The sequence below is a fragment of the Buteo buteo genome, chromosome 16 (genome assembly GCF_964188355.1).
Source record: "Buteo buteo chromosome 16, bButBut1.hap1.1, whole genome shotgun sequence".
Classification (NCBI taxonomy): domain Eukaryota; kingdom Metazoa; phylum Chordata; class Aves; order Accipitriformes; family Accipitridae; genus Buteo; species Buteo buteo.
Genome location: NC_134186.1, coordinates 28,412,313 through 28,439,691, shown reverse-complemented (window position 1 = coordinate 28,439,691; position 27,379 = coordinate 28,412,313). Strand labels below are relative to the sequence as shown.

General features: G+C 37.8%; 1 protein-coding gene across 1 annotated transcript in view; it reads left to right on the top strand.

Moving 5' to 3' along the window:
• SHANK2 (SH3 and multiple ankyrin repeat domains 2) overlaps nucleotides 1–27,379 on the top strand; it is a 360,490-nt gene that overhangs the window by 37,143 nt on the left and 295,968 nt on the right. Inside the window, exons 4-10 of the mRNA XM_075048288.1 lie at nucleotides 8,136–8,355; nucleotides 17,517–17,720; nucleotides 19,484–19,555; nucleotides 20,141–20,249; nucleotides 20,517–20,668; nucleotides 21,477–21,644; nucleotides 23,223–23,339. Coding sequence (XP_074904389.1) covers nucleotides 8,152–8,355; nucleotides 17,517–17,720; nucleotides 19,484–19,555; nucleotides 20,141–20,249; nucleotides 20,517–20,668; nucleotides 21,477–21,644; nucleotides 23,223–23,339 — 1,026 coding nt within the window. The 5' untranslated portion in view covers nucleotides 8,136–8,151. The remainder of the gene's footprint in view (nucleotides 1–8,135; nucleotides 8,356–17,516; nucleotides 17,721–19,483; nucleotides 19,556–20,140; nucleotides 20,250–20,516; nucleotides 20,669–21,476; nucleotides 21,645–23,222; nucleotides 23,340–27,379) is intronic.

Here is a 27,379-nt window from a genome sequence, read left to right as displayed (position 1 = left end):
ACTGTTGTTTGTTAGTCTACCTATTGGAAAACGGAAGTTCTAATAAATGTACAAAACTAGAGGCCATATTAAAAACAACTATAGAAATGAACAGAGCCTAGAAGCTACCTGCCTTGGGGCTTGCAGGGCTGGCCGTAATTCCTTGTCTGGAAGAATGACCTTTAAATAAAGGTCAGATAGAATTGCACTGGAAACCTTGCAGGTGTTTAAAAGAAGGCATTTAAGATATTATATTGCCAGTGGGAGTTGGCCTTTACTGTAAACTTCACTGTGGTTAACATTTATAAATACTTGCTATGTTTCCCCTAGTATATATGTTTGAATCTTTTTGGGTTTTTATTAAAGATTTTTAACCATTTTAACCAACCTGACTGTGCCACTCTGTGCTAAATCTTTACACCTGGTTCCTCTTTCTTCTAGCAGGTTCTGTTTTCTCATGTTGAACTCCTACTTCAAACGTTTTTCTGTTTTCAAGTCTTGAACTTCTACTTCAAATGTTTTCAAGCTTTTTCTACATCTGCTTCTCTGCCTGTCTTCCAGCCTTGCTTGTTCAGTACAACCAATGCTTGTCTTCTGTATTCTTTGTATCTATCCTTCCCGAAAATGTCTCTCTGCATCTGCCTGATTGAACTTCAGCCTTTCTGTGATGATATCATGACCGACTGAATAGTTTACAAAGAAAATAAATACTTAGTAGAACAGACAGAGGACAAAGGAGAATTTTAGCATCCACAGCTACTTGGAAACTAAAGAAACTTTTAGAAAACTACCCTGTATTTGCAGAAATAGGTTGCATGTGTAGATTTTGTATGTGCACAGGAGTTCTAATGGTGTAATACATCTGTTTAAAAAATAAATAAATTTACTTTCTTACACTCTGATCATAAGACCCACTTTAATCATACGGTGTTGGTATTTAAGACTTTAAATACCAGAAGTTAATGGGGCTTAGCCTCTTCTTGGCAAGTCTGTGCTGTGCAAATATACATGAACAAGGGATAACAAGCTGCCTCAGAAATAAGGAGCCAGTTCAACAATTACTTCACTCAATTGTCTTCTTTTTTTTTTCCTTAAAAAAAAGGGGGGGGGGAATGAGTGTCACTGTTGAGCCCTTTTGCAAAACAGTTTGTCACCTGTGCAGATCACCTAGCAAAGAAATCAAGGACTGCATAAATCTGCCCTTAAACAGGGCAGTAAGAAGAATCTTCTGGTGGTGCTGGTGAGAACAAATGGATACGACCATTGAATTTCAATACTGATTTCAAATCAATATTTAAGTTCTGAAGTAAGAGATGCCACACTGAGAAACAACAGCTTCAGAGAAAAGTAAAGAGGGAACTTTGCTTGGCGTTCGGGTATGTTACTACTTATGCCTCAGCACATATCTTCTAAAATATTTATTTGGGTGTTTCAGTTATTTAACAGAGAGATCAAAAATGCATTACCAGACAGTGTAACCAAAGTGACTTTAAGTGAAGGACTGGTGTATAGGGAATAAAACCATAATTATGGGGGTTGTGAACAGCAAAATAGTGTATGATTAAATTTGTTTAGGTGTTTATGATGGAGGGGGATTTTTTCGAATAATGTGCAAGTGATTTGGTTTTCTAGCATTTTCTTCCACAGAGTGGAAGTGCTTCAGAGAAGACACAAGAATCAGTTGCCCCATTTTACAGAGGCAGATCAAGGGAACTGCAGGATAACAGATTCTTTCTTAGAGCCTTCATACATGTCATCGTTCTTTATTTTTCAGTCTCTGAAACTACATCTCTACTTCTAAATAAAATCGGACCAGGAGGTGTTCCCTGGCCCTGAAGCCATGCAGAGTGAAGTGGACCTTGCTAACCCTTGGATATCTTCTGAGCTCCTGAGCTCCAAGAGAGTATTTTTTGTGATTTTAGCCTTTCTAAGTCAGTGTCTGCAATAGCACATGAGCTGCGTTGCGATGTGGCAGGGAGACATTACAGTAGCATGAAATGTCTGCAGAGATCGGAAAGCGCTGAGCCCGGTAACACCTCATCTGTGTGTCCTGTACGCGGGGGGCATTGCCTGGCACTGACCAAGGGAGCACGCTTGCGGGCATGCTGAGGGAGCACTGCTTTGTTTTGCTGCCTCACCACTGTTTTTCCTAGAAGGATAAATATAGCATTGGAGACTGTGCTGGTCCTTTTGCAGAAGGCCCCCAGGACTGGAGCCTGACCAGCTCAGCTTCACATGGTGTTGCATCAACGCCAAAGTTGCCTCCTCATCTGGTGGGCCTGGGACAACCAGAGGAGCTCCAGGTGCCTCGTCTCCCCTGAGATTTTGCTATGGCCTCTTTAGCACTCCTTGTGCGTGTTGTGTTTTTCTTCTTGTAGATGTGTTCTTTTAGGTTTTGTGTTTGTGTAAATGAATTTTGTATCGGTGCGTTTCAGCAAGCTGTTCTGTTTGGAGTTATGGTATTTCGGTACTAACAAGCAACAGATCTTCATTGGAGTTAATCAGATGGCTGTGTTTATATTGATTTCTTTCCTGTCACTTAGGCAGTGGTGCCTCAGATTCACTTTACGCTGGCAGGCATTAATACTGCCTTTGGAAAAAGTGGTTCTGCCCTTTTCATGCCCTGGCTGTTTGCTTCTGGCCCTCTGCCATCTTCCTCCTGCTGCTTATGCAAACATTTGCATAGTGATCCAGTTCAGAGACGTGATGGATGCTGAAACTATCCTCCCAAACCAAAAAAAGCTGGTGTTTAACCTGGGTCGATGCTTTGTTGTGCTTCACTGTTCATGTTAGTGCAGAGATTAAAGCAGTCTGGGGGCAAGAGTAGAGTGGTCCAGGGAGTGAGGGAGGGTGGGATTGCTTCTTTGGGAGGCAATGCTGGTTATTGCTAGCTTTAAAGTAAGAGTGCAAAGTGGAGATTGAACCCATCAAATTGCAAATTGCCCATTGGAGTCGGTCTTCAATTCAGATTTTCTTCTATGCGACCTTTTCTGCAGAACTGTGGAGAGGTGTGAAATGCATGGTGCATTGGGATTGCACCCCCCCTCTTCAGTTCTGTCTGAAATGTGTTTTTGTTTTAATATTAATATAATTAGAAAAGGCAATGCTTGATCTTCTCCAGCATTTTAATTTAGTAACTTTAAGTGAGCTGGTTCTTGAGCTAATATGTATAATCCCAAATAAAGCCGCAGAATGCAACCTCTGGCAGGTTTTACACAGACAGAAATCCCTTTTCTGAGTAGTTCTTCTTCGGAGTTAATTATTAAATACTTCTTTCTAGCAGTTGCTGTTATCCTAACAGCAAACTTTTCTCACAGTCTGATTAATGGCATTACTCAACCCGTAACAATGCCGACTCTGTATCTGAGATATTCCCACAGGTATGTTTTTAACTTGTCTGACAATAGCAGTCTAGAGGACTTCTCCCTGCAGGCAACAGGACTGTTATTGTGCAAATGAATGTTTGTATAAAAATAGATTGTTCTTATCATGACTAGGAGCCAGTGACCCTTGAATTTGAAACCTGGCCCTGAGATCTAGCCTTGCTGGCCTTGGACAAGACATTTGATGCGTGTGCTTCAGCTGTATTTTAGAGGAGAGCTAGTAACTATTGTGATTAGTCTGAAATGGTTGCTCATGTGAGACCCTAGCCTACATTCACACGGTAACAAACCCAAAATCTCACAGGTCGGGGAAGGAAGAATTGCATCCGTTAGTGTCCTTTATTGTGATTTCCCTACCAAAAGTTACTCTAGATGTGAGGGATGCATTTCCTTCTGTCTTGCCATATGTTAGTCTTTCCCACTGCAGAAACTCAGGGGGAGCCTTTGCTGCAGCATCGTTCTGCTCCCGCCGGAGAAACTCTTCCAGTGGTGGTGGCTGGAGAAGCGCTGCAGAGGAGTGGGATCTCTCTGCACATAGCTCTTCGCTTTGGTGGTTGTCAGGTATATATTGACTGTTGGGTTTGCTCCAGGCAAACTGGACAAACACACCTGCATTCGCCCTATTTGCTGGTGCTGGCGTAGGATACAATAGGGAGGGGACTTTATATGGGACAGATCTTTTAAAATAGGTTTTTGTGTGTCTACATATCATTATGTTCCATATTTACCAATGTGAAACTAGATAGGAGGATTTGTTACTTTGCAGGGTCAACAAAATTGCACATAGCCATAATTAAGTTGAAGATTTTAAAACAGGATTTTTGTAGCAGGCAAGTGTTGTGTATCTTATAATACATCTATGTTTAATGAAGATGCCCTGTCCAGTGTGTGTCAGTGTCAATGATATTTTAGACGCTTTAGTGAATATCAAGTTTATAATATTTAAGATAGTTAAAAATAAACTTAAACATATATATTTAGTAAATTCTTTTCATATGAAGTTTAACAGCCATAAGGCTCCAAAAAATGGATCAGTCTGACGCTGCTCTTGCTTTTTTCCCCTGCCGTGTCAGTTTGCACTCACTGGAGCACACACACCATTTGGATAGAGAGCGAGTGAGCTCTGGGAGTTGAATTTCTTGCCTTTTGATAATCTGTGCACTGTTTTAATTCCAGTCTTTTATAATGCGCTCTTAGTCTTTTTCTTTCTTTCTTTCTTTTTTTTTTTACAGAAAAAGGCAGTTAGATGGTCACGCTACATGCCCATGGTTTTTTTTTAATTTATTCATAGGCTGTTTTAAACTCTCCTTAATGATGGTGTGGTAACAACTAGCAGGATAAGAAATTCCTGCAGATTTTGTGAAACTTGCTGGCTGGATAGAGAGAAAAAAATAATCTAAAAATAGCATCTGTGAGGGGAAGGCAGCAATCTGAGCTCAGTTTATTTCATCTGGCCTGTTGGCCTGAGAAACATAACCTGGCAATAGCCATAGAGGCAGAGTAAACATCCCAGTGCTCCCACAGAGCTGCAGGGCAAGGTGCTGAGGGAAAAGTACAATAATAAGGGTAAGCTTATAACCATCCTTTTATTCTTTCATCTTCCAAGTGTTTTACAGCCTTCCTGTGTCAGAAGTGGTGTTTAACCAGCCGGAGGTCGTGCTTGCTTTGTTCAGCCAGTGGTTAGGGGATGTACGGGGGCCAGGGAAGGAGAGCGCCCGGGGCTGGGACACACGGGGAGCTCAACGTACAGGAGTCGAAAATGTGGACAGAGGATGTCAGGTGGCGCAAAGACTGTTGTGGTGGTAGTTTCCATTGTGAGTTTACTTCCAAAATCGTTGGAGATCTGTTTTCATTTGTTTACAGAGAAGCCTTTCTTCACTTGGCGCTTTTCTCTACCGAAAACAGCCACTGATGGACCACATTGCTATAAAATACAATCAGCTTAACTATAATAAGCGTACTATCTGTTGCATTTTTAAGAAAATGAAAGAAAGCATCCCAGACAATCATGTCAGTAAAACCTAATCTATATTTTAGCTGTGTAACATCCTTTTGAACCAATGAATTGCCAGCTGGGAATTAGGAACCTGGGATGCTGTATTTGCTTCTGCTGTACAAGCCTAGGTAAGCCAGGCAACCTGCTTTACTTTTCCTGAGGTAATAGTTTTGGTTGTGGAAAAGTCTTTAGAATATCACTTGGACAAAACTGAAACAGTTCCTAAAAGGTAACAACTTCCCCGTGGGAGGTATGATAGTGAGCATCTCTGGTTAACAAATGGTGGTATCTTCCATTTCCATGCAACTTAAGAGCCAAACAACCAAATTGCCCTAAGGTGTCTGTGGATTTAGGGAGACATGCTTGACCTCTGCTCCCTGGCAGGATCTGCCCTACACTGGGACCTACAGTGATTTAGTTTCTCCAGTGGTTAGAGTGTCTTGTTTAAAAAAGGCATTTAAATGATCTGCTTCTCTATAGTGCTGGCGGGGCATTGGTTCTGTTCTTTTTGCCACTGTAGATACAGTCTTTCATTATCCTTTCCATGGTTACTTGTGTTTTTTTTTTTTTTTAAATCTGTATTCCAGAAAATTAGGTGACTTGTGCCTTGTTGATGGATCTCCAAGGAGTTCTTTGTCCCACTATTTATTAAACTTAAGGGCTTGATACCTGGGAGTTGGTTCTCCAGCTAGTGATTTCCCTTTGTTATTCCATAATGAGATATTTCTGCGTACTTTCTGCATGAAAATCCACTTGCAAAAACCTTGGGAAGTTTTTTTCCTAATTCAACTCTTTATTTGTATGCTGTATAATTGCAGTTTACTGTTCTCTATCAGAGGAGTTGAATCCATTGCCCTGGAATATATTGCGCTCTCAAATGGCTTTAGGGAGAGACAAACTGTGTAATGGTCTTAATGTCTTTTTCCTCGCACTCACTGGCTTATACCTCTTATGCTCTTAAACACTGTGTATCGACCTACTATATTTTGGCTTCATGTGATTTAACATTGGTAGATAAATAAAGAAGCCATTGAAATGTTTATGCTTTTTATTGACTTAAGGTGCTTTGGAGAGCAGCATTAATCTACAGTTCAGTGAAGCAGTAAGAAAATGAAATACTCCCTCAAGAGTTTTCTTTTGTAAATAGAGCCTTGCATTAAGCTGCTGTGAACTGGCCTCCTTTCAGATTTTTGAATGCACTGTTTTTGTCTTCATTAGTAATTATAGCTGAGGGTAATAACACTGGAATTGTCCTTCATCAGAAATAACAATAAGTCTAGATGATGTGGGTATGTGATGTGCTTTGGAAATACTTGCCCTCGACCTCAAGCTTTAGGCCTGCCTCGCCACTGCCTGTCCTCTGGTGTAAACGCTGGCTCCAACATATGGTCACCTTAAAATGCTAAATGAGAGCAGTAGCTTTTTATGCCTGCTTTGTAATCATTGCAGTATAAATGACCAGGCGGCGAAGAGGAATCAGTAATCTGGTTGTGATATTTAGTTGGCTCAAACTAAATCATGAAACACAGAGGTAAAAAATATTCTTTTAGTCACTGCTATTGTTTGACTGTATTTACTTTGGGGGATCCAACTGTGAGACCATTATAGAAAACATATATTTGGATATCTCAGTATGGTTGCTTGGTATATGAGTGACGTTGGTAAAGTCAGTTCACTCTTCTGTGCTTTACTTTTGCTTTAATGTCTTTTTTTAATGTGGACTGACAGTGGAATTGGTTGTTTGGGTTTTTTTCTTTTAACTGAGGATTTTCTTTATTAAAAAGCAAAGAAGTTGTCTTGGGAGGTCTCTCATGGAAAATATGAAAAATAATGTTTACATTTTTCTGGCCTCTGAAAACTGAAAATGTATATGGTTACAAAGCACTGCAAAGTTTATGGTGGTATTTTCAATTTTTTTCCAGTATAAATTTTTTCCCCATTTTTCCATAGAATAATAATTTTCATTTCCTGGAGAAGCTTTTAGTTGGTGGGATAAAAGAAGTCTTTTGCTGCTGTAGTTGGAAAAACTGGGAAGGAAAATGTTCTGCTATTCTTACTGTGAGACCTCTGAATACAAATGTCCTTACTTTGGAATAAATATTACCTTCATTTTATCCTAATCTATACCACAGATTAAAAATGTTTCTAAAATCTGTGTTTGAGGATGTACAACAAAAAGATTTTGGTAGTGTTGATATTAAAGGGTGTTGTATGAGCCACAAACCACAGAGCAGAATTTGCATCTGTCTGGCTCCCTGTAGTATTTCATTTTTTGGTTGATTCTGCTATTTGAAAATACTGTCTTTTATTGAAGCCTTACCTGTACAGTTTCTTGATGTACAGGATGACGTTAGTTTAGCACCTAAATTAATTTTCTGAAATGTCTTTTTGCACTGGGAGAAGTAGGCTTCAAAGCCAGATCTAGTTCTAAGTAGTTTACAACAATGCTATTTAGCAGAGAACCTGGTAATTATGCTGAGTTTTTCTGGATCCTTTGGGAGGTTGGGTATGCCTGGGAAGAGCGGTCATCTTCCCTTTTAGTACTCTTTCTTCTTTCTTCTGTCCTTTTTCCTCTGCTGTAGTAAATTGGTAGCCAGATTTATTTCCATTACACTGTGCCTACCCATGTAAATTACAGAAGGAAGTAAAAGGAGGATAAAACGTAAAACTTTGTTGTTAAATGCGTGTTACTTCCAAGAAAACAAAACTGGTAGCTGATTCATTTTTAAGACGTTAACTATAACTTATCTTTTTCTCTTTCTCCTTTGTATTGGCAGGATAAAAAACTTGAACATGCCTCGTAGCCCAACATCAAGTGAAGATGAAATGGCACAAAGCTTTTCTGACTATTCTGTTGAATCTGAATCGGACAGCTCCAAAGAAGAAACTATTTATGACACAATTAGAGCAACTGCAGAAAAGCCAAGCAGCAGAATGGAAGACAGTCAGAGCAACACATTAGTGATTCGAATTATAATACCTGATCTGCAGCAAACGGTAAGGCATATTGCATTACAATAAAAAAGAAAAAAGTTTAAATTATTAGCTTTGCTGGCTTCAGACTGCAGTAGATCTGTTCTATTTTCTAACAATTTTTTGACATGTTACAGGAAAAATTTATGTTGTGTTTTCTTTTAATGTCTACATTTTGTACCCCAGTAGTATATCTGACTGATTGCCTGAACTAAAGGCACCATCCCATTCAAGAGAGTGTATTTAGTATGTTAACTTGATGAAAGCTGTGAGCATAAAGTAAAATACCTGTCTGATCCTCATTCAGAGGCATTTGGGTAGAAGGAAGAGAATTAGGAATCTAAAATCTCATTAGAAGATGAGGGTTGAACCCCCAAATCACATGTTATCTCTAGGAAAGCCTCATTCATATATATATATGTATAACCCCACTGTCTTCTTTAGTTTCTCTTTTCATGAGATAGTTTGTGATAGACACTAGACTGGGGTCTAGCAGGAGGTCATCAAGTTCTCTCTCTTTACCATATTCATTGCCTTTCTCTGTCATCCTCCCACAAAAAGATACTCTTGTTAGATAGCTGGTGGCTTTTAGAGCATAAAGATGAGGAGAGAGAAGCACAAATAAATCTTTCCTTCCTCCTTTGCTGCTATGCCTTTACTACATGGTGTTGTTTCTCAGGCTTCCACCCAGAGAAATCAACACAGTCAGTTTAGAGGAAGAATGAAGTGTGGTATCAAACCGTTCCACAGTTTTTACAACGATGTGAAATCACTATTTTATTCTCTCCCACTTCCTTACTGCTTATACTGGAAACATATCAGTGAGGATAAAATGAACCTTTTCTTATTTTCCTCGAGGAGTTGGCTCTATCTCACATCCCTTAGTCTATTGGACGAAAACAAGGACTTTTCCACAAAAGATTTAATCTCTCACATCTTACAGAAAGAATTGAACAGCCTTTTCATTTGTTAAAAAAAGTCTGATTAATTGAGTAAATGAGAATAAAAGTTATTTTTTTAATTAAAAAAAAATCTTGGATGTTCCTTACATATTAGAAATCTACAGTCCAAATTCCTCACTCTTTCCCACAAGGAACTATTAAGTTGTGTTTCTTTTATGGTTGGATGTGTAAAATTCAGTGTCTGGAATGTTAGGAGCGTAAAGTTGGAAAAGTTTGCTCTTGTAATTTTGTAAGTAAACAAATCATTGTCCTCCATGAGTGCTATGATAGGAATAACAGTCTCATCCTGGAGACGGTCTTGGGAGTTACTTACTGATTCTATCTAGAACCACAACTTGCCCAAGTTTGTGATTAATTATCTAAATTACCCTAGGCCTCCTTGAATGCTGTTGTCAGGATTTTCAATTGATGGTAGGCATCAGACTTTTTTCATTTCAAAGATGATTATAAAACCACATTCTTTTTGTGGATGTGTGCTACATACATCACTCTGTGCTGACATTTGAGATCTACATCATACTGTGCTGCCATTGAAGATCTATCTCAGATGAAATTATTCCTTTCTTTTTAATTAAAGTTCATTTTTAGAATGGCAGAGATTGCCTGTCTACAGGCTGACAGGGAAGAGCTGTTTTGACAGTGTGGCCTCAGGTGTGGTTCTAGAGCTCTTTTTTTAAAGCCCAGTCTACACAGTGCTGCAGAAACTCGGAAAAATCTGTGTTGGAGTTGGGAGCATTATCTCTTACATTTTTGTACTTAAAAAAATCTTTTAGCTGCTAGAATTACAGTACCACTCCATTAGTTTCTGTGGTGTGAGATTAACCTCTATGAAGAGGCAGCGGTGTGGGACGGGAAGGCTTCAGAGGGCAAAGCAGGACTGAGACTTCTGTGAGCGACACATGGGATTTTTATTAAATCTTGGCTGAAGCAGTGATCACCCTGGGTCTTTCATTTTGATATTGATTGAAATACTGAAACCCACTGTTGTACATCTTAAATTAAAAAGGATTTTGCATGTAGTGAAGTCCTCTGTCAAGACAAGCTCTGACTGGACATGGTTAGGATTTTATTGATGAGCCTACCAGCTTGCTATATGTTTGGCTGTGTTCAGTGTTCAGTGAATAGATCCAGTAAAATGGAAAGATTAGCTTTACTTGCTAGGCTTACTCTGCTGTTAAAAACAGAGATGTTAGCCTCCTGAAGCCCTCTTATATCACTACTCTATTTTTTAGACCAAAAATAAGTTATTTATTGACACTGTTGAAACAATTATTTTTTAAAAATTCATTTTGTGCAGGAAATGGAATAAACCAAAAAGTATTTTCAGTTTTTTTTCATTTGTTCATTTTTATTGCTTTACGTTTTGCATTTTTTTCCTTTTCAATAAACTCTTAATGGAAAGTAACTCATTTTTTTTAAACAGTTCTAAAGCAGATGATCTATTTCTGATTTAATTTATCAGCCCACAAGCTCTTGTACAGAAAAGTGAAATCTGGGTTCAGGTTTGCAAATAGGAAGACTGATAGCTTAAAAGTAATGTAGCAAAGTTTGGAGAAGATCATAGTTCACAAGCCGTGTTATAGCTACAAGCCAAATCCAACATACACCCCGTTTGCTGTGTAATTTTAATTAATCTAAAATCAGAGGTGTTTAAAATTAGTCTGTTTAATCAAAGGAACATGAAATGATATCACTTAGTTTTATGTTTTTATTCTTTATTGGTTTTTAGAAAGTATGACTGAGAATATGTTTGTTTAAAACAAGGCAAGTTTAGGGTTTTAGATAAAACTCAACCCACTGGGAAGCTTTAAACCCCTAGCTAAACTCACTAGGAATTAAAGTTTGCTCATCTGCAGTGACTGTTGTGTAAATCGCCTTTATTTCATTGCACATACGAGATCAAGCGCCAAGCATCATAAGTAGATGATCTTTTCTTCATCTTTTCTTTCTAGAAAGAGTAATTTCTTACTGCTTTTGTGCATCATCTGTATTCAAGTGTCATCCCTAGCACAGGAGGGTGGAGAATATTTAAATGAGTGACTGGAAAATTTCCTGAGCTCAGTAAAATTACTGAAGGAATGGAGAGCATAAAAAGCCCTCCATATTCACAAACATATGTGCATAGGAGAGTGTGTGAAAAAGCTATATTATCCAGCATTTAATTTCCTGATTTAATAAGCCGGGAGGCTCAGCTTTAATAGATCCTTTATGGTGGCAGGACACAGGTGTAATCTCTTTTGACCAGAAGCTTATTTGCAGTGCATCCAGCCCAGAGGGCTCTAGCTTGACGTGACCTGTACTACTTGCTATTGAAATAGAAATGACAGTAGCTGACTGGTTCCTCCTCTCTTTGCAATAGTGGCGCAGGGTTTCTTGGCAGCTTAGGCAATATTCAATTGTGTTTGCCCTTAACGTGAGGGTGCTTCATCCCCAGGGCAGCGAAGTTCAGTGTCAGGCTGTCAGCGGCACTGATTGGTAAAAGATCTGCACCTTTCCTCCTGGGTAAGCAAAGTTGGCAGTCAGCAGCCCCCAGCAGTTTGCTGCCCAAGGCGACTGCCTACCTTGTGCCTAAAGGCAGCTGTGTCTGTGCGTGGCGTTGAATGTCTTTTGGACATGGAAAACTGGGTGAACTAACATGTCTGCACTTTCCTCTATGGTGCCTGGCATATCTGACCTCTCCTTGGACCTTTTTGGTCTGAATCCAGGGTAAGTCCTCTTGTATTCATTTCCTTTATCAGCCCATGTAGGAACATATCACAAGTGATTCTGCCTATAACTGGAAGCAGTCTGGTTCTTCTCTAGTAGCTGTTGTCAAGAAAATCTCCTTTGCGTGATATTCTGACAATGACGTCCGATGTTTTGTGCTTAGAATTGCTCTTTTTCTCAGACTTCAAGAACAGATCTGTTAGCCAATTGTTTTAAGGAATGTTTTCATCATTTTATTATCAACACATGGTGGTTGTTCTGCTCTTTTGTTTTATCCTATACTTAAGCACTCCCTCTGGGTTATGTTTAAAATCAAAATGCTCAGATTCATGTTTTATTAAATTCTGATGCTGAGATGGGATTGGGTCTGCTGAAGACTACTTTGAAATGCTTTCTGCCCATTTGTTTTGCTGCTCCACTTCAGTAATGAGCATTTACTGACTCCCCCCTCTCCTGTTTGTTTTATATTGGACTTCCCATGCAAAATGTTGTTTGGTAAGTGGCAGTTCGGTAAAGCAACAGCTTAAGTTGTAGCTACTTTTTGGTTTTCTGTTTCTGCTTTTTATACTCTTGTATCCTTTCTTTACTTTTTCCAGTATTCATTGGCCTTTAGGATTAAGAATCTTTTCCTTTAGTGCTTTTCCTTCTTAGATAAAACACTTGTTTAGTTTGTGCAATTTTTATCTTATGAAGGTAGGAACCCAGTTATCACAACTGCGGCTTGAGTCACATTTTTGCTTAAGATACCTCCATTTTCACTTGTTTCCAGTCTGTACTGCTGTCTGCTGCCTCAGATCTATTCCAGGTTTTCTTTTGCAACTTCTCACAAGTATTCTTCTGTATCTTGTTTTGTGACTGCTTGTTGATTGCTGCTTTCTGTTTATAGTTGATCTTCCTTTTTTTTATCTTCAGTTTGATGATGGGAACTTTGTGGGTGCTCCTGACATCTGTTCTTATGCCCTTGATCTGGACAGGTGATCTGACTTGCCAGCTGATGATGGTGTGGCCAGACTGGTTTTTTCTGACCTTTCATCTCATGAATTCTGTGTTTTCTGAATGCATTTTGATGAAGGAAAGCAGTACCTCCAAGAATTAAGTTGAACACCAAGCACAAATCAAAATGAGCAACTTGCTCCATTTTTTTCATGATACCCAACTCTCATTTGCATTTTCCACTTTTTGGTTGTCACATCTTTAATAGCGACGTCTTCTATTGAAAGGAATAACTTGTATTTTGATATTCTGACAATCACATTTTGGAGGCAGCTGTAGAAACCATTTGTCATGGTTCCTCTGTCGCAGCACAGTTCTGTGTGATTGACATCTTCATGAGTCTGATGAAAAAGATGTGTTGGTTGATAGATTTTGAACAGATAAATGTTACTCCTCAGATATTCTGTATCATGAACGTTATTCTCACTGAGTTAATATCTTCCCTTTAGATGGAGTGGATGAGCTATATTTTTCCCTTGCTTCCAGTCCTTCTGTTGTGCTTAGTGACTTACTCTCACCAGCGAGCAGGAATGCAAGATTATAATTGAACATGTCTCTCATGATCCAAAGAGCTTTAATATCAAAAAACCAGGTCTCGCATTTCAGCAACCCATGTTGACGTGCTGTCTTGCTGCTAGACTTGGATTTTGAGTGGTCTAGTGTGGTTTTGACAGTGTTTTTGAGCCACTCAGGGCTTCTTTGTTGGTTCTTATTTGGAAGAACTGCTGCAATTTTTACAGTGTATGTAGCTAGCCTTCAAGACAAACTATTACATTTTATCTGGTCTTGGGATGCAACAAAAAGGGTGGAAAGAATAGATCCCACATCTGTCAATGCAAAATATCTTTATGTTTCATGTGTGTTTCTGTAGTTCTTTGCCACTAAACGATCCCTATTCTTTGATTTATTTTTTTTTTTATAATAAGTTGTTGAAGATTAGAAAAAGTTGGCCAGCTTTATTGATTCAGCTACTGTCTCATTTCCTTGTGGTCACCACACCATGCGCATCTAATGAATTCTTATTTATTTCATAACTGAAGCAATCCGTGTGTAGATTCTGCTGTGATTCAACTACCATTTTCTCAGGGTACAAAGTGTGGTAGTAGGTAACAACTTGTCTACATGACGGAGATGATGACTATGGTGGTCTCTGTCCTGGGGGGGCTGCCAGATGGACAGAGAAGCGGCACAGGGGAGGTGTTCCAGGGGCAGGCTGATCTAAAATACACCTTAGGCAACATTTGAGTGGTCCTTCTCATCCTCTTGTTCAGCAGCTGCCCCTGAGAGAGTGCTAACAGCCTCCATCTCTATCCCGCCTGGCTTCATGGGAAGCATAAATAATCACTTTTCTCACTAGTTTCACTTATCCGAGTCTGAGAAATTTTGGTAGGAAACAGTTGTTCAGTTATTGATCTGCTTTTTACGTCATTGATCTTAATTCATTATAAATTACTAACGGGATCCACATTTATTAAAATGAGTGCATTTTTTTTTTTCTTGTGAATCACTAGAAAAGCTAGGGGTGTGAATAAATTAGTTTGTGAAATTACAAGTTTCAAAGTGTTTCCGTATTTATTCTGCCATTGAGGAGTCCATAAAATATTGTAGCTAGTGTGGTAGAAATACAGTGCTAGTATAGTTATCAGATAATGCATTTTAAAGCAAGGCTTCAAGCTACTGCACAAGAAGAATTCCGCACTGCTATTTCAGTCCAGTGAATGTGGTTAAACTGTTATGTCCTGTCCTCATGCATTATAGAAACATGCCAATGTCAGACCTGTGGAAAGCAAAGTATTTCAGAACATAAATATTGTGCATTATTGATGCAATGTGCATAAAAGATTGATTTTCCATTGAAATCTATTCTGAAGAAATTTGAAATTATTTTTAATTTCACCAATTTAGCAAATCTCTGAGAATTAGAAATACACACCGTTATATGCAATATTCCATGAAATCAAGAACAGATAGAACACAAGAATAGACTGAACAAAGTTGAACATGTTGAATTCCCAAGGTGCATTAAAAAAAAGCAGGCTTAATTAAACTGCAATCAGAAGTTAGTGTTTTGTATTGTTAAAATCAAAGCAGTGTCATACAAGTCCAGAAATGATTTGTTTCATGTAAGAATTGAATGTAAGAAAGACTTCCCTGGAAAAAAAACCCCACATGTAATTTCAAAATTATCTTTGCTTCTTCCAATTTTAATAGCATTTCTTATAATCTTTCAGGATGAGTGGATAATGACATGTCACTGCATCGTGATACAACATGTAAAAGTTAAGCTCATAACATATATTGTAACGGACAATTTTTAGAGTTGCTGAAAACTGCTGATGTTTGAATCTGAACTTTGTATTGAAGTTTGAATCCATGTAAGAGTCATGGGGCAAGTGAGGTTCAGAGCTGAAGGAACACAGGGATTTAAAACGGATTGCCCTTGCTGCTAAGTCAGTATCTTAATGACCGGGCTGTTTGGGAATGAAAGTACTGTTTACAATGTTCTTTCTGTCTCCCTCTCTCCTTCCTGCTACCATTTAAATCCCCCCAACTTTTCACAAAACACCTTGAAATGTAAAATATGTAAGGGGAATGAAAACTGCTTCCTAACCAACTTTATCTGTGGCAAAATCTAATATCTCATTTGATGACATTTTTATATTTAAGATTGTAAAGGATTAAAGCTATCTGTTATTTCGTAGGCCAAAGCATCACCTGAGCACATTGCAATGAAAGTTTCATCCCTCTTCCCTTACAAACCCCAAAATGTCTTAACATCAGTACTTGAGCCATATCTGAAAAAGTGCAGTTTGTGCAGGAACTGATGAAAGACCAGTGGTAATTTTTAATAAGTCATGCCCAGGTGCAGTGGAGCTGAACAGTGTCCAACGTTCACAAACCTGCTTTGCTTCCTCGGGCAAACCCCTGTCAGATGCTATCACGGCACCTTCAGTGGCGCGACTAGCCAGGAACGATGAATAGAGGACATCTCAGTATCAGTGTCTATTGACAGGACTCATATCTGAGGATTAATTCACAGAAACAGAGCCAAACTCCTCAACTTCAGTTTGTCGTGATACTCAAAGCCAGCTAGTCATCTCTGCTCTGGTAAAGCGGCTGTAGTGTTTGCTCAGTTAAAAATGGTTATAAATTGAAAGTTCTTCATGTGTTGTTGTACTTTTCACTGTTGAAAATATTTGCTACATAATATTTAAGCAGTCAAGAAAAAGACACTGTGAACATATAAAATATTGTGACTTCTGCCTTTGAATTTGCTCTTCAAAATTCAGAATTGAAATATTCAAATGAATTTGTTATTTGATTTGTGTATACGGGATCAGAGATTACTTTCAGACGTGTGCAGAGCTTGCCAGGATAAATATGTTTAGTTCTAAAAAGACAAACTCCAACTGTTTTCTTATGGATGGCCTCAGGACTTTAAAAAGATGCCAAGAGATAGTGCAGAGGTGAGCACTGCAGAAGCAGCTGTGGGTAAAGGAAACAATTCTCTCTTTTCATAAAACATCAGTCCTATTTTTACTTGCTCTTCTGTTTTCTTATCTTTATGTACAGTTATAATACGAAGAGTAGCAGAGTTCTTCAGAAAAGGCCTGAAGAGCGGTTACTGACATTATTACTGTAGCCAGAATTACAGCTACATTCATGGAAATGTACTGATAAAAAAGGATATATACACCAACGTTTTTCTTTGGCCTACATGCAATCCCTGCATCCTGTGTTGAATCATGAGGGGACGGGGATGTCCCCTGTGTGGACACAGCAGGGTCTCCTGTGCTGTAGCTCTGCCATGGCAGCTTGGTACGAGCCCTTCTCATGGCCCAGGATGGGGTGTGTTGGCAGCACCCTACATTCATAAGGTGCATCAGAGGCAACAAATTGTTTTCCAGGCATTGCCATCTGCTGGCAGCTCATAACCAATAACTGCAATGCAAGCTACAATTGCAAAATTCCTAAATTTCTTAAATTCCTAAATTCCAGCTTGGTAAGAAGCACAGAACTGGGAAGTATTTTCAAGGTTTTCAAGTCTGCTGCTGCTTCACATCGTATAGTTTCTCCCATAAACTTACCCGAAGATAAATGTAGCTTAAATGAAGTAGAATTCTTGCCTGAATTCTGTTTTTTTGTGAAATTGTTGCGGATCACACTGATTGTCAGAAGAGCCTAGAATCAAGTGGATAGTTAAACATCTTGTAACATCCCTTTCACTTGGCTTTTCAGACAGGTTTGCCATGAAGGTGTTCTTTCTCTGAAGAAGGATGTGGTCTCTGATGTTTGTGGGAGGACTTGAAACATCCTGTGTTTTCACAGTACTTGTGCATTAGTTATAGAGGAATACATGTCTGAAATATAATTCTGTTGATGTATGTTTTGTCATGGAATTTGTAGGTTTAGTGTGTATGTTTGTATATATTTATGACATTGTAAAATTTTAGAATGTAATATACTGTTTAAATGTTTTTTTCATTAATTAGATTTTTTTTTTTTAATAATTTGTCTTTGCAGAAATGCATTAGATTTAACCCAGAAGCTTCAGTGTGGGTTGCAAAGCAACGAATTTTGTGCACTTTGAATCAAAGTTTGAAGGATGTCCTGAATTATGGACTGTTCCAGCCTGCAAGCAATGGTAGAGATGGGAAGTTTTTGGATGAGGAACGACTTCTTAGGGAGTACCCACAGCCAGTGAATAAAGGAGTTCCTTCGCTTGAGGTATTTTTAGATCTAATATCTGAAACATTTGTATTCTGATACAAACTATACAATAAGCTGTATTTGAGGTTTCTCCATGCACCTGAATTGCATTTGGGAAATAGTGATCAGCAAGTCTGAACTTGAACCCTTGCTCACAGAAGTGCTGGCATTCACTTGTTTGGTGGAGCTGTTCCATGTGTTATCCCCAAAAGGCTGCAAAGAATCAGCCCTTCTGGGAGATTTGATTTTGGAGTTTTGCTCTGCTGAGGACACAGGAGATGTATCTTATTCTGTGTTTAATAAGGAAATGTAAGGTTCTAGATGAAGCTTTTGGGTCTCTGATTAGGTTTGCAACAGTAGGGTAGCAGTTGCTGAATAACCAGCCTTTGCTTTCTCCAAAGAGAGGGTCTTTCTTTCCCAGTGAAGCCTTTTTTTTTTTTTTTTTTTCTCCTCCTCCCATCTAGTTCCCTCTGTGCCCTCCTTCAGAGTGCACAGATTTCTTCTGGCTGCCTCCTGGAAAGCAGTAAGGGAAGAAAGGGTGTGCAAGTGTAAAGCAGTCACACATAGACACTGGAATTTCCCCCCTCTCTGTTGCTTATGCAGAGGCTGTGCAGCTGAGGGGTAAACTGGGCAGAGCTATTACTGCACTGGGTGAACATGGAGCAGGGCCAGATCACACTGAAACACAGCATAGCAGGAAACTGGGGCATGAGACTAGTATTTAATTAATTTTGGTATTGCTTGTATGGTGGTACATCAACCACTAATAATTTGCAGTTAACAGACTTCCTCCACTATAACACAAATCCAAAAAAAAAGGACTAGGGTCCAGAGAAGGTTTCAAGTCCTAGCTTTTCTAGCAGTTTATTTCAGAGAGTCGATCACTGATGTCCATATTATAGCCATAAGCAGATTAAATAACCACTTTATTTTTTTCTGTCATGTTCTATTTCACGAGTGTTCACTGTTTGCAAAATTCTTCTCATTGCAGCTAAAGGATTGCAATTCAGGGGTTAAAAGTGGTCTTGTGAAAAGCCGGTATTAAAGCCTCATTCAATACAGTCTCCTTGTCCAACAGATGTGCTGCATTCTTTGAATTCTGCATAGTGTGATTAGATAATAGTAAATTATAACTACGTAAATCCCATGATTTTTGCCATAGATCTTGCTGCTATGGCCATAGGGTGGCAAACTGTTCAGGGTAAAATGTGAGTGAGTTTCAGCCAAAAAAAGAGGCAATTCTCTGAACTCATTTACAGGACAAGTCCTGTTAAACATCAGAACTATTCCCGTGTGTAAGTTCTGCCTATGTTGATTAAGGGATTTTTCAGGAATCTTTTTTTTTTGTTGTTGTTTCAGAAATGCTAAGCTGATATATTGAAATATGTATTTTTTTTTTTTTATTTAACATGCCTTCCCAGTTCTTTCTGCCTGAAAGTACACAGATACCCTTAGGGAAAAGCTATTTTCACTGTAATTCTTGCTTATTTATGTAGATTCTAGAGACTGATCTCATTTCCCATACACACCTCCACTGGTTTCAGTATATTTATACAAGATAAGAATTTTGCTTACATGAATTGTAAAACTATGATGCCACTATGTTAAGCAGAGTGCTAGTTATTGGTGAATATTCAGAATGAAATACTAAGACTTTTTTTAAAATTTTGCCTAAATCTACATCATCGTGGGTAATACTTTTTGGTAAGGTCAGAAAATTATATTACGCGGTTTTAAGCAAAATAGGACATTTTAAATTTATTCTTTTTTCCCTTCCTCAGTTTCGATACAAGAAAAGAGTGTACAAACAGTTCAATCTTGATGAAAAACAGCTGGCCAAGCTTCATACGAAGGTATGCCCAATTTACTGGAGAAGTTAGCAATTGCCGACTTAGCAGAGCAATGTGTCTGAGAAACTGGAAATAAGTAGGAGTACATTACCACCTGGGCCAGCTGCTGAACAATGAGCAGTATGTGCTTCCAGCACCAACAGGAATCTGTGAATTGTATTCTGGCAATTTCTCTCATAGAAAAATTCACATGATATCTTCCATATATATACAAGTAATTTTAAATGAACATTACTTCGTAAATACAATGTGCTTTCAGCATGCTGCAAAAATGCTGATCTATGTCTTTAGACTCATTTGCAGGTCAGAATAATAATGATCACCATACACCATCCTAATTTCTTACTGAATGAATGTTTTGGTCATTTTTTCCTTAAAACTATGAAAACCAGAATCTTCTTACTGTGTTTGACTTTTGAACATTGTAAACCGTAGGGTTTATGCTCTCAGTATGCAGTCAGGTTCTCCAGGAATGTGAATTAGCTACTGTTCAATGGATATTGACGTCAATTGACAGAATATTTCACTTGTAGTCAAAATCTTCTTTTTAAAATTAGAGGATGATTCATTTGTTACTCTTTGTTTCAGGCTAATTTGAGAAAATTTATGGATCATGTCCACCATCTCTCAGTGGAAAAAATCACAAAGATGTTGGACCGAGGACTGGACCCAAACTATCATGACCTAGAAAGTGGAGGTCAGAACAATAAAACTAGCTGCATAAAGTAGTACCTTGGGTTTGTTCAACCTAAATTGATTAACAGGCTTAACCTCACACATTCTTTCTGTTGCCTTCATAACTTCAGGCTAATGGAGTCTATATGGTTTTGCTGTCCAAAGGAGAAAATTGATAATTTATGATTTTCTTTGAGCAGCATTTTTAACTTAAAATTTTTAAAGCAAGTGTTCTTTATTTTACAAATTTGCTCATCTTTTTTCAAGAACATGCTATTCTCTTCTTTAGAAACCCCCCTAACTTTGGCAGTTCAGCTTGACAATACAGTAGAAGTGATAAAAGCTCTGAAAAATGGAGGAGCCCATTTGGACTTCAGAGCCAAAGATGGAATGACAGCTCTGCACAAAGCAGCCAGAGCCAAGAACCAAGTAACCCTCAAGGTAAATGCTTTCAGTAGCAAATTATACATTATTTTATAGAAAAAAAAAAGGAGAATGTTTTAATTGAAAACATTACTGTAATTACTGTCTTGTTCTCAATGGATCCTTTAATATGTGCTTGTTCTAGCGCTTTCCTGTGGCTTTCAAATCTTCGGATTTTCTTTCAATAAAGGGCCTTTTCATTTCTGATTTTTTTGGTAGGAAGAAATAGTGGCGAAATTTAACCTTATTCATTGATAGATGGGGAAAGATCTGTCTGAATAAATAGGAATAACGTTATTGTTGCTTATCTCTTTGAAAGCAAATGCTAGTGGCATGGATTACACATTATATCTTAACACAGTGTCTTCTGTTTTCTTTTGTGTTTTAATAGGTATCCTTAAATCACCTTGATATTCTAGATTAAGTCTTATGTTTATGGTTTTTGCTTATTTCCTTTTGACAGATATTCAAATTGCATGACATTTTTTGATAAAGCGTCTTGTAACTGAAGAGGTGAATAAGTTGCAGAGGCGATGTGGCATTTTCAGAACTGAGATTTCTAAACTTAATGAGAGGATGGAAATTGGACATTGCCATTCATCCTTTCCTTGTTATCCCCATAGATTCATTTAGATCGTAATTCTTCCAAGGTCATTCCTTGCTTAACTTTGTGCTGCAGCCCATTCTATGAGCTTATAAAGAAGTGAGCAAAAAATATACGTTATGGCAAATATCAACCTTGTAAATACTTTTTCAGGTAGAAAAGTCCCTTTATAGTTAGAAGTCCCTCCAGAATATATTTTTCACAGTTTGTGATTGCTTTCAGACCCTTTTAGAGCTTGGAGCATCTCCTAACTATAAAGACAGCTGTGGCCTGACACCACTGTACCACACTGCTATTGTGGGAGGGGATCCTTACTGCTGTGAACTGTTACTTCATGAACACGCTACAGTCAGTTGCAAAGATGAAAATGGATGGCAGGAAATTCATCAGGTAGGAAAGATTACTTTTTGTTTGGAGTGGAAATTGCATGAGGAAATGTGCCATATATGTTCTGTGGTTAAATGATTCTGTTTTGAAGGCCATTTGGGTATGTTTAGTCCATGCACATACAAGTAGAGAATTTCTTCCTTCTTCTATTTGCTTATTACTTTGCATGCTGCTGTAGTGAATTAGAAGCGGAAACTGTTCCAGTGGAGTTTTGTAACTTTGAAATCCTATGGTTACTGTGGTTTTGGCTGCAGAAATTGCACTAGTCACATTTATGTAATGGACTCTTGAAAGTTTAGTGTCCTATTAGTGGCACTTCAGTAAAAAAAAAGTAACTTGATCTTTTTGTTAGATGCCAATTTTAGTATCCTTGGTACCCTAGAATTCTTGTGTGTTTGTCAGAGGTACTTTCTCCTTTCTTTCTGGTGAACTTTACAGGAAGATTTGGTTTCAGGATTGTGTTGCTAGGATCCTTCAGAATTTTGCACTGAAGGATGTAAAACTCTTACAAACTCACAGTTTGAGTCAGGTTTCATTCCCTGTGGGAGGAAACTGGGATTCTAATGATTTTTCTTTTGCTGTTTGTACATGGGTTTTCCTTTCCTCCCTTACATATTCAGTGTGTGGATAAAGGTGGTAGTGTGCTCTGTAAAGAAAAATTATTTTTAAAATTTATCTTTTGAGGTTCATGGTGCTCATGATACCATAGCCAGCTATGGTGCCAGAATTTATCAGGCACTACAACAGAGTGAATGGCTTTGTATCCCTGTATCTCTCAGCCTAAATTCCATATTATTATGCAGGAATGATACTGATCTGAGATGATACAAAGTTAAAAACATTACAGACTGGGAGATGTTCAGCTGGTGTGCCATAGAGAAGGTAGTCAAGTAAATGAGACTGATGAATGGAAATACTATGGTTTTTCTCGAACTTATTTGCTAATCGGGAAAGTTTCAAATTTCACTGGAGTCTCATTCATAGAGGGTTATTTCCAAGTATTCAGGGTCTAATGTTTTATTTGTGTGACTGGTAAAGTAACTCTTGAAGATTTTCCCTTTTTTGGATCAGTGCCCTCTGTGTACTGTGTGCCTACTTGACATCACAGAATCAAGAAGATTATTACTTGAATTTTGGCCAGATTTCCCTAAACTGTTTTCACGCCTTAAAAGCAAGCTTTGGAAATCTGATCATCTTCAGTGCCATCTAGTGGGCAACTGGCCGAAGATTAGCAGGGCAAAAAACCCTTGCCTTCTGTCAGTCTGCATGTCATATTTGACAGTTATGAATATTAGTGGATAAAAAGGGACAAACTTTGTATTTTCTCGATACCTTAAATTGCCGTTCCTCAAATAAGCAGATGCTTAAACTTATGCACAGACAGACGTGCTGTACCTGAAGTGCACACATTGGTCTTTGCAGGCCGGTGTGCACATCTGGGTGTTTGTCCTCCCATTCAGTCCAGGGGTGGTTCTAAAAATTAGACCCGAAGTAAAATAGCATCTTCTCTCCTAAAAACATTTACCTGGAATCCTTGCCTAGAATGTATAATAACCAAAATATGACTGCATCTCTTTACAGGCGTGCCGATACGGACACGTCCAACATCTGGAGCACCTCCTCTTCTACGGCGCCGATATGTGTGCGCAGAATGCCTCAGGAAACACAGCGCTGCACATCTGTGCCCTGTACAACCAGGTGAGCGGGCTTATGTCTTGTCATACCGTCCTCCTTCAGTGACATAAGGGTCTGTGGCAGGAGCTGAGGGGTGCCTGGGGTCCCCTCTGCGTGGCTAAGTGGAGAAGGATATCTTGCTTCGAGGAAAGGTAGTTCTGGGGTGTCCAGCCCCATGGAGACTGGAAACCAGTGCTGTAAGAGAATAACACATAGCCAGGGAAAAAAAGGCATAACTGAGGTACAAGTGCTAAACCTTTCGTGTCCATCCACAGAAACAGAGGCTCGTTGAGTTTTCTGTTGAAGGAGTTTACTGGTTTGGTGTTAGGTTTTCCTGAGATACCGATTCCTTGCTTTTAATAAATGGATTTGAGGTAAATTTCCTATTCTTATTGATCTATAGAGGCAGGTTACACTGAAGAAGAACATAGCTCATTATTTTTCATTTGATTTATTTAATATGCAATGAAGTGTTACAGGTTTTAAACAGTGGTCTTAGAAACTATAAAGAACATAATTAAAAACTATTTTATTAGTGTTTTATTCACTGATTACAAATAAGGCTGCTCTTTGTAGGTAGCAAGAGTATACATGTTAATTAGAAAATAAAACATCATGTTCTACCAGCTTATATTTTTTTATATCATATCTAAATATTTGTGTCCTATTCAGAATTTATTGCTGTTTTACTAGAATTTAAATTAGACTTAATTAAGAAATACTTGGAAAATACTGTGGAAATGTCTCTGTAGATTACAGGATTTTCTGCTGTTTACAACTTGTGTAGTCATTTACAAATAATAGAACCATTTGATTTGACAGTATTTTATACTTTCTTTGCATGGATGGGATGGGAGGGAATGAGTTTTACAACTATGTTAAAACATAGCGCATATAATGTTAAATTGAATTAGGAAGACACAAGTCATGAGAATTGGCTGTAACTAGTGAAACATCTGTTAAAGCATCTGCTTCTTAATTAATTACCATCTTAGTTTTTTCAAAAGTCTTGTCAAGACAGATTTCTCAATTAGGTCTAAAATACCCTTAACTTTTTTAAAAATAGAATTTTGGGGATAGTTTGACATTTTTCAAGACTGCTGACTTGATGTGTGTGTCATAATTGATATCAACTCATAAAGAGTCTAGCTGTACAAATCTTTCCTGTTAATTCTGATTATTTGAAGTATGCAGCATATCAGTGGGATCAGTACCTCTGTGGACTGCTTCTTGCCCACTGTTTACCAACCACCTTCAACAGGCTGTTAAGTGCCTACATCAACTAGTTTAAGGTTTGCAATGGTTTCTTTGCTCAGCTTGGATGACTTCTGCGACTGTAGGCATACAAAGCTTTTGCAAGTTGGCACTTGTTAAAATTCCTAGAAAATTTTGCAGAGAAATGAAATTCACCTTAATCTCAACAAAAGTTTTGCATTTAGGCTTCACATCAAGGGCTTAACTTGTTTAAGTATAAGCACTTCTGTTAAAGAAGATATTTTAAAATATTCACTTTAACCTCATTTACTTCACTTTTCCTGAGTAAGAATTATGAAGCCTGGACTGTAATGCACATATAAACTTAAAACCTGGACTTGTCTCTGTTTTTTTGTAACCATTTAATTGGAGTGCTTTCATGGCTATAGTTATTTACAAGATCATACACTTTTAGCAAAGGTTATGCAGTATGATGCTGAAATCAGAATAATCCTGTAAAATGACAGTATTTTTCATGTAGAGATGTGTTTTGCTCCTGACCTCAGTGGAAAAAATTATTCTGTAAAAGACTTAGAGACTCTCATTTAAATTGCATCTACAAATTTGCAAATATTTTCATAGTCATTAACCTTGTCTTTGTGAATGGAAGTTTAACATCTTGTGACTACTGTCAGGCTTCTGTTTTTCTTAATCAAGTGTATGTGAAAATAAAAAGTTTTTTTCAGGGTGCTGTGAACTGTAACCTCTGCTGATTTTTTTCAGTGTCCCTTTTATTGAAAGTTGTTATTAGCTAAAGTGGAAGGAACAGTGTTGGCCTTTTTCTGGATGGAGAGGATGGGAAGGGCAGCAGTATCCTTTTTACCTCTTGATTCCTGTAGATGGAGTCATTATCCATTTGATTTTCCCTTCCAGTCTTCCTTGGGGAATTTCCTTGGGATACTTTCTGAAGTTGGTATTTCTGTTTTCCTGTGTGTCAGCTAAGTGCTGATCTGAATAAATGATTGTTTTTTAAAGTTATTTCATGGCCATCCAGTAACTCAGTGAAATCCAGACAGATCTTATGCCTCTGTATTTTGCAAATAACAATGGTGGAATGAAGTGTGCCTCCCTTCAGTCAGTGGATTGGATTCTGTATGAAAACTGTTGTAGTATTAAATCAGGTAATTAGCTCTCAGACAACAAACTGAATCTAGTCTGCTGACAAGCCCACACTTCTGTGTGAAATTCTTTTTAATCTTATGAATGCTAAAAAGCTACTGCATATTCAGTTTATGTATGATATAATGAATGAAGAATACTGAACTCTCAATATCAGAAGTTATTAGGTTGTCAGAGCTAAAATATGTGCAAACAGGAGTTATGGCATTCGTAGGCAGCGCCTTAACAATGGAGAGCTCTAAGATGTGGAATTTCCATTGAATTAACAGAGGAAAAGTAGTCAAAATAATTTCTGGTAATGAGTTTTTTCGCTTATTCTCCCTGGTTAGTTCCCCTTAATAGTGGAAGGATGGGGAGGAGATAAAAGGGAGAGAGGATGAAGCTAAGAATGCTTCTGTTTTTTAAAAAAGAATAAAGAAACAAAAAAATGCAGTACTTAATGCAAAACAAGTTTTCTTGAAAATTCTTATGTTGAGCAACTCTGACCACTTTTGTCAAAACTTTTCTTGTCAAAACCATTTAACAAATAAATCACTTTGCATGTTTTTTGTTACACTGCAGACAGCTTAGTTAAATTTGTAAATCGTTTAGAGAGTTTTAAAATGTGTAATTATTTTGATTTTATATAGTTGAATTACTTATTCTGATAACTAAATGAATAATCAGCAAATTAATACAGTATGCTTCTTAATATCATTATTTATATCCTCAGGTTCTTGATCAAAATTGGGTATTTTAACACTAAAGCGTTCTACTAACATTTCCAGTATGTTTACTAAGCAGTACCTGGTGGAATAGCGGAACAGTTGTTATTACGGGAATATAATATAGTGTGCAAACCTCGAATCATTCAAGAGTCAGTCAAAAAGGAATTCTTGGAAAAGCAACCCTGAAAAGAACTTTCTTTTTTAACCTGGAGGTCTTCATCTAGATTGCAGCACTTTTACTTCTTTTGGTAGATTGCTAATAGAGAACACAGAAAAATGAGGAAAACATTTTGATGTTTTACACATTGCTCTTGGTCTTCCTATGTTTAGAGATACAGAGAACACACCTAATGTGCAGATTTCAGTGCAAGCGAATGAGACTATTTCAATTAATGATATATCATTAAAAAATTACCATCTATGAGATGATTGTTAATATACCATCTTGAGATATGATCCATTCAGTTGTTTCAGGCTGTTATGCAGAATAGGAAGTGTGGAAACAAAATGTTATCTTTCTGGCATATCGAATCTTGGGGAAAGGGTAGGATAGCGTCCTCCCCAGATATGTTTAGGATGACCCTGTGATGGAGGAGACTTAATGGGATCAAGAATCCAGTTTAATAAATTAGAAAACACAATGACGAAAATTATTTTCAATCATAATTTCTGGCATTCACTTATGACTCAGAATCTAGTAAATAAGCTTCATTTCTGTCACTAAAATAGCTAAATTATATGATTGTTTTCTCTGGCTGCAAATTTACTGTTAAAAGTGAAAGGTGGCACATTGAAATACCTCATTAGGTAGAACTCCATAAAACAACATGACAAGAAGTCTGGAAAGCACAACAAAATTAATAGAAATATTTATGATGAGGAAATATAAAAACATTTTGAAATGTGAACTGGCTTGCATAAGGTCCTAAGATGAACATTAAAGATGAGCAGGAAGAAATATAGTCTATATACAGATCATCAAAA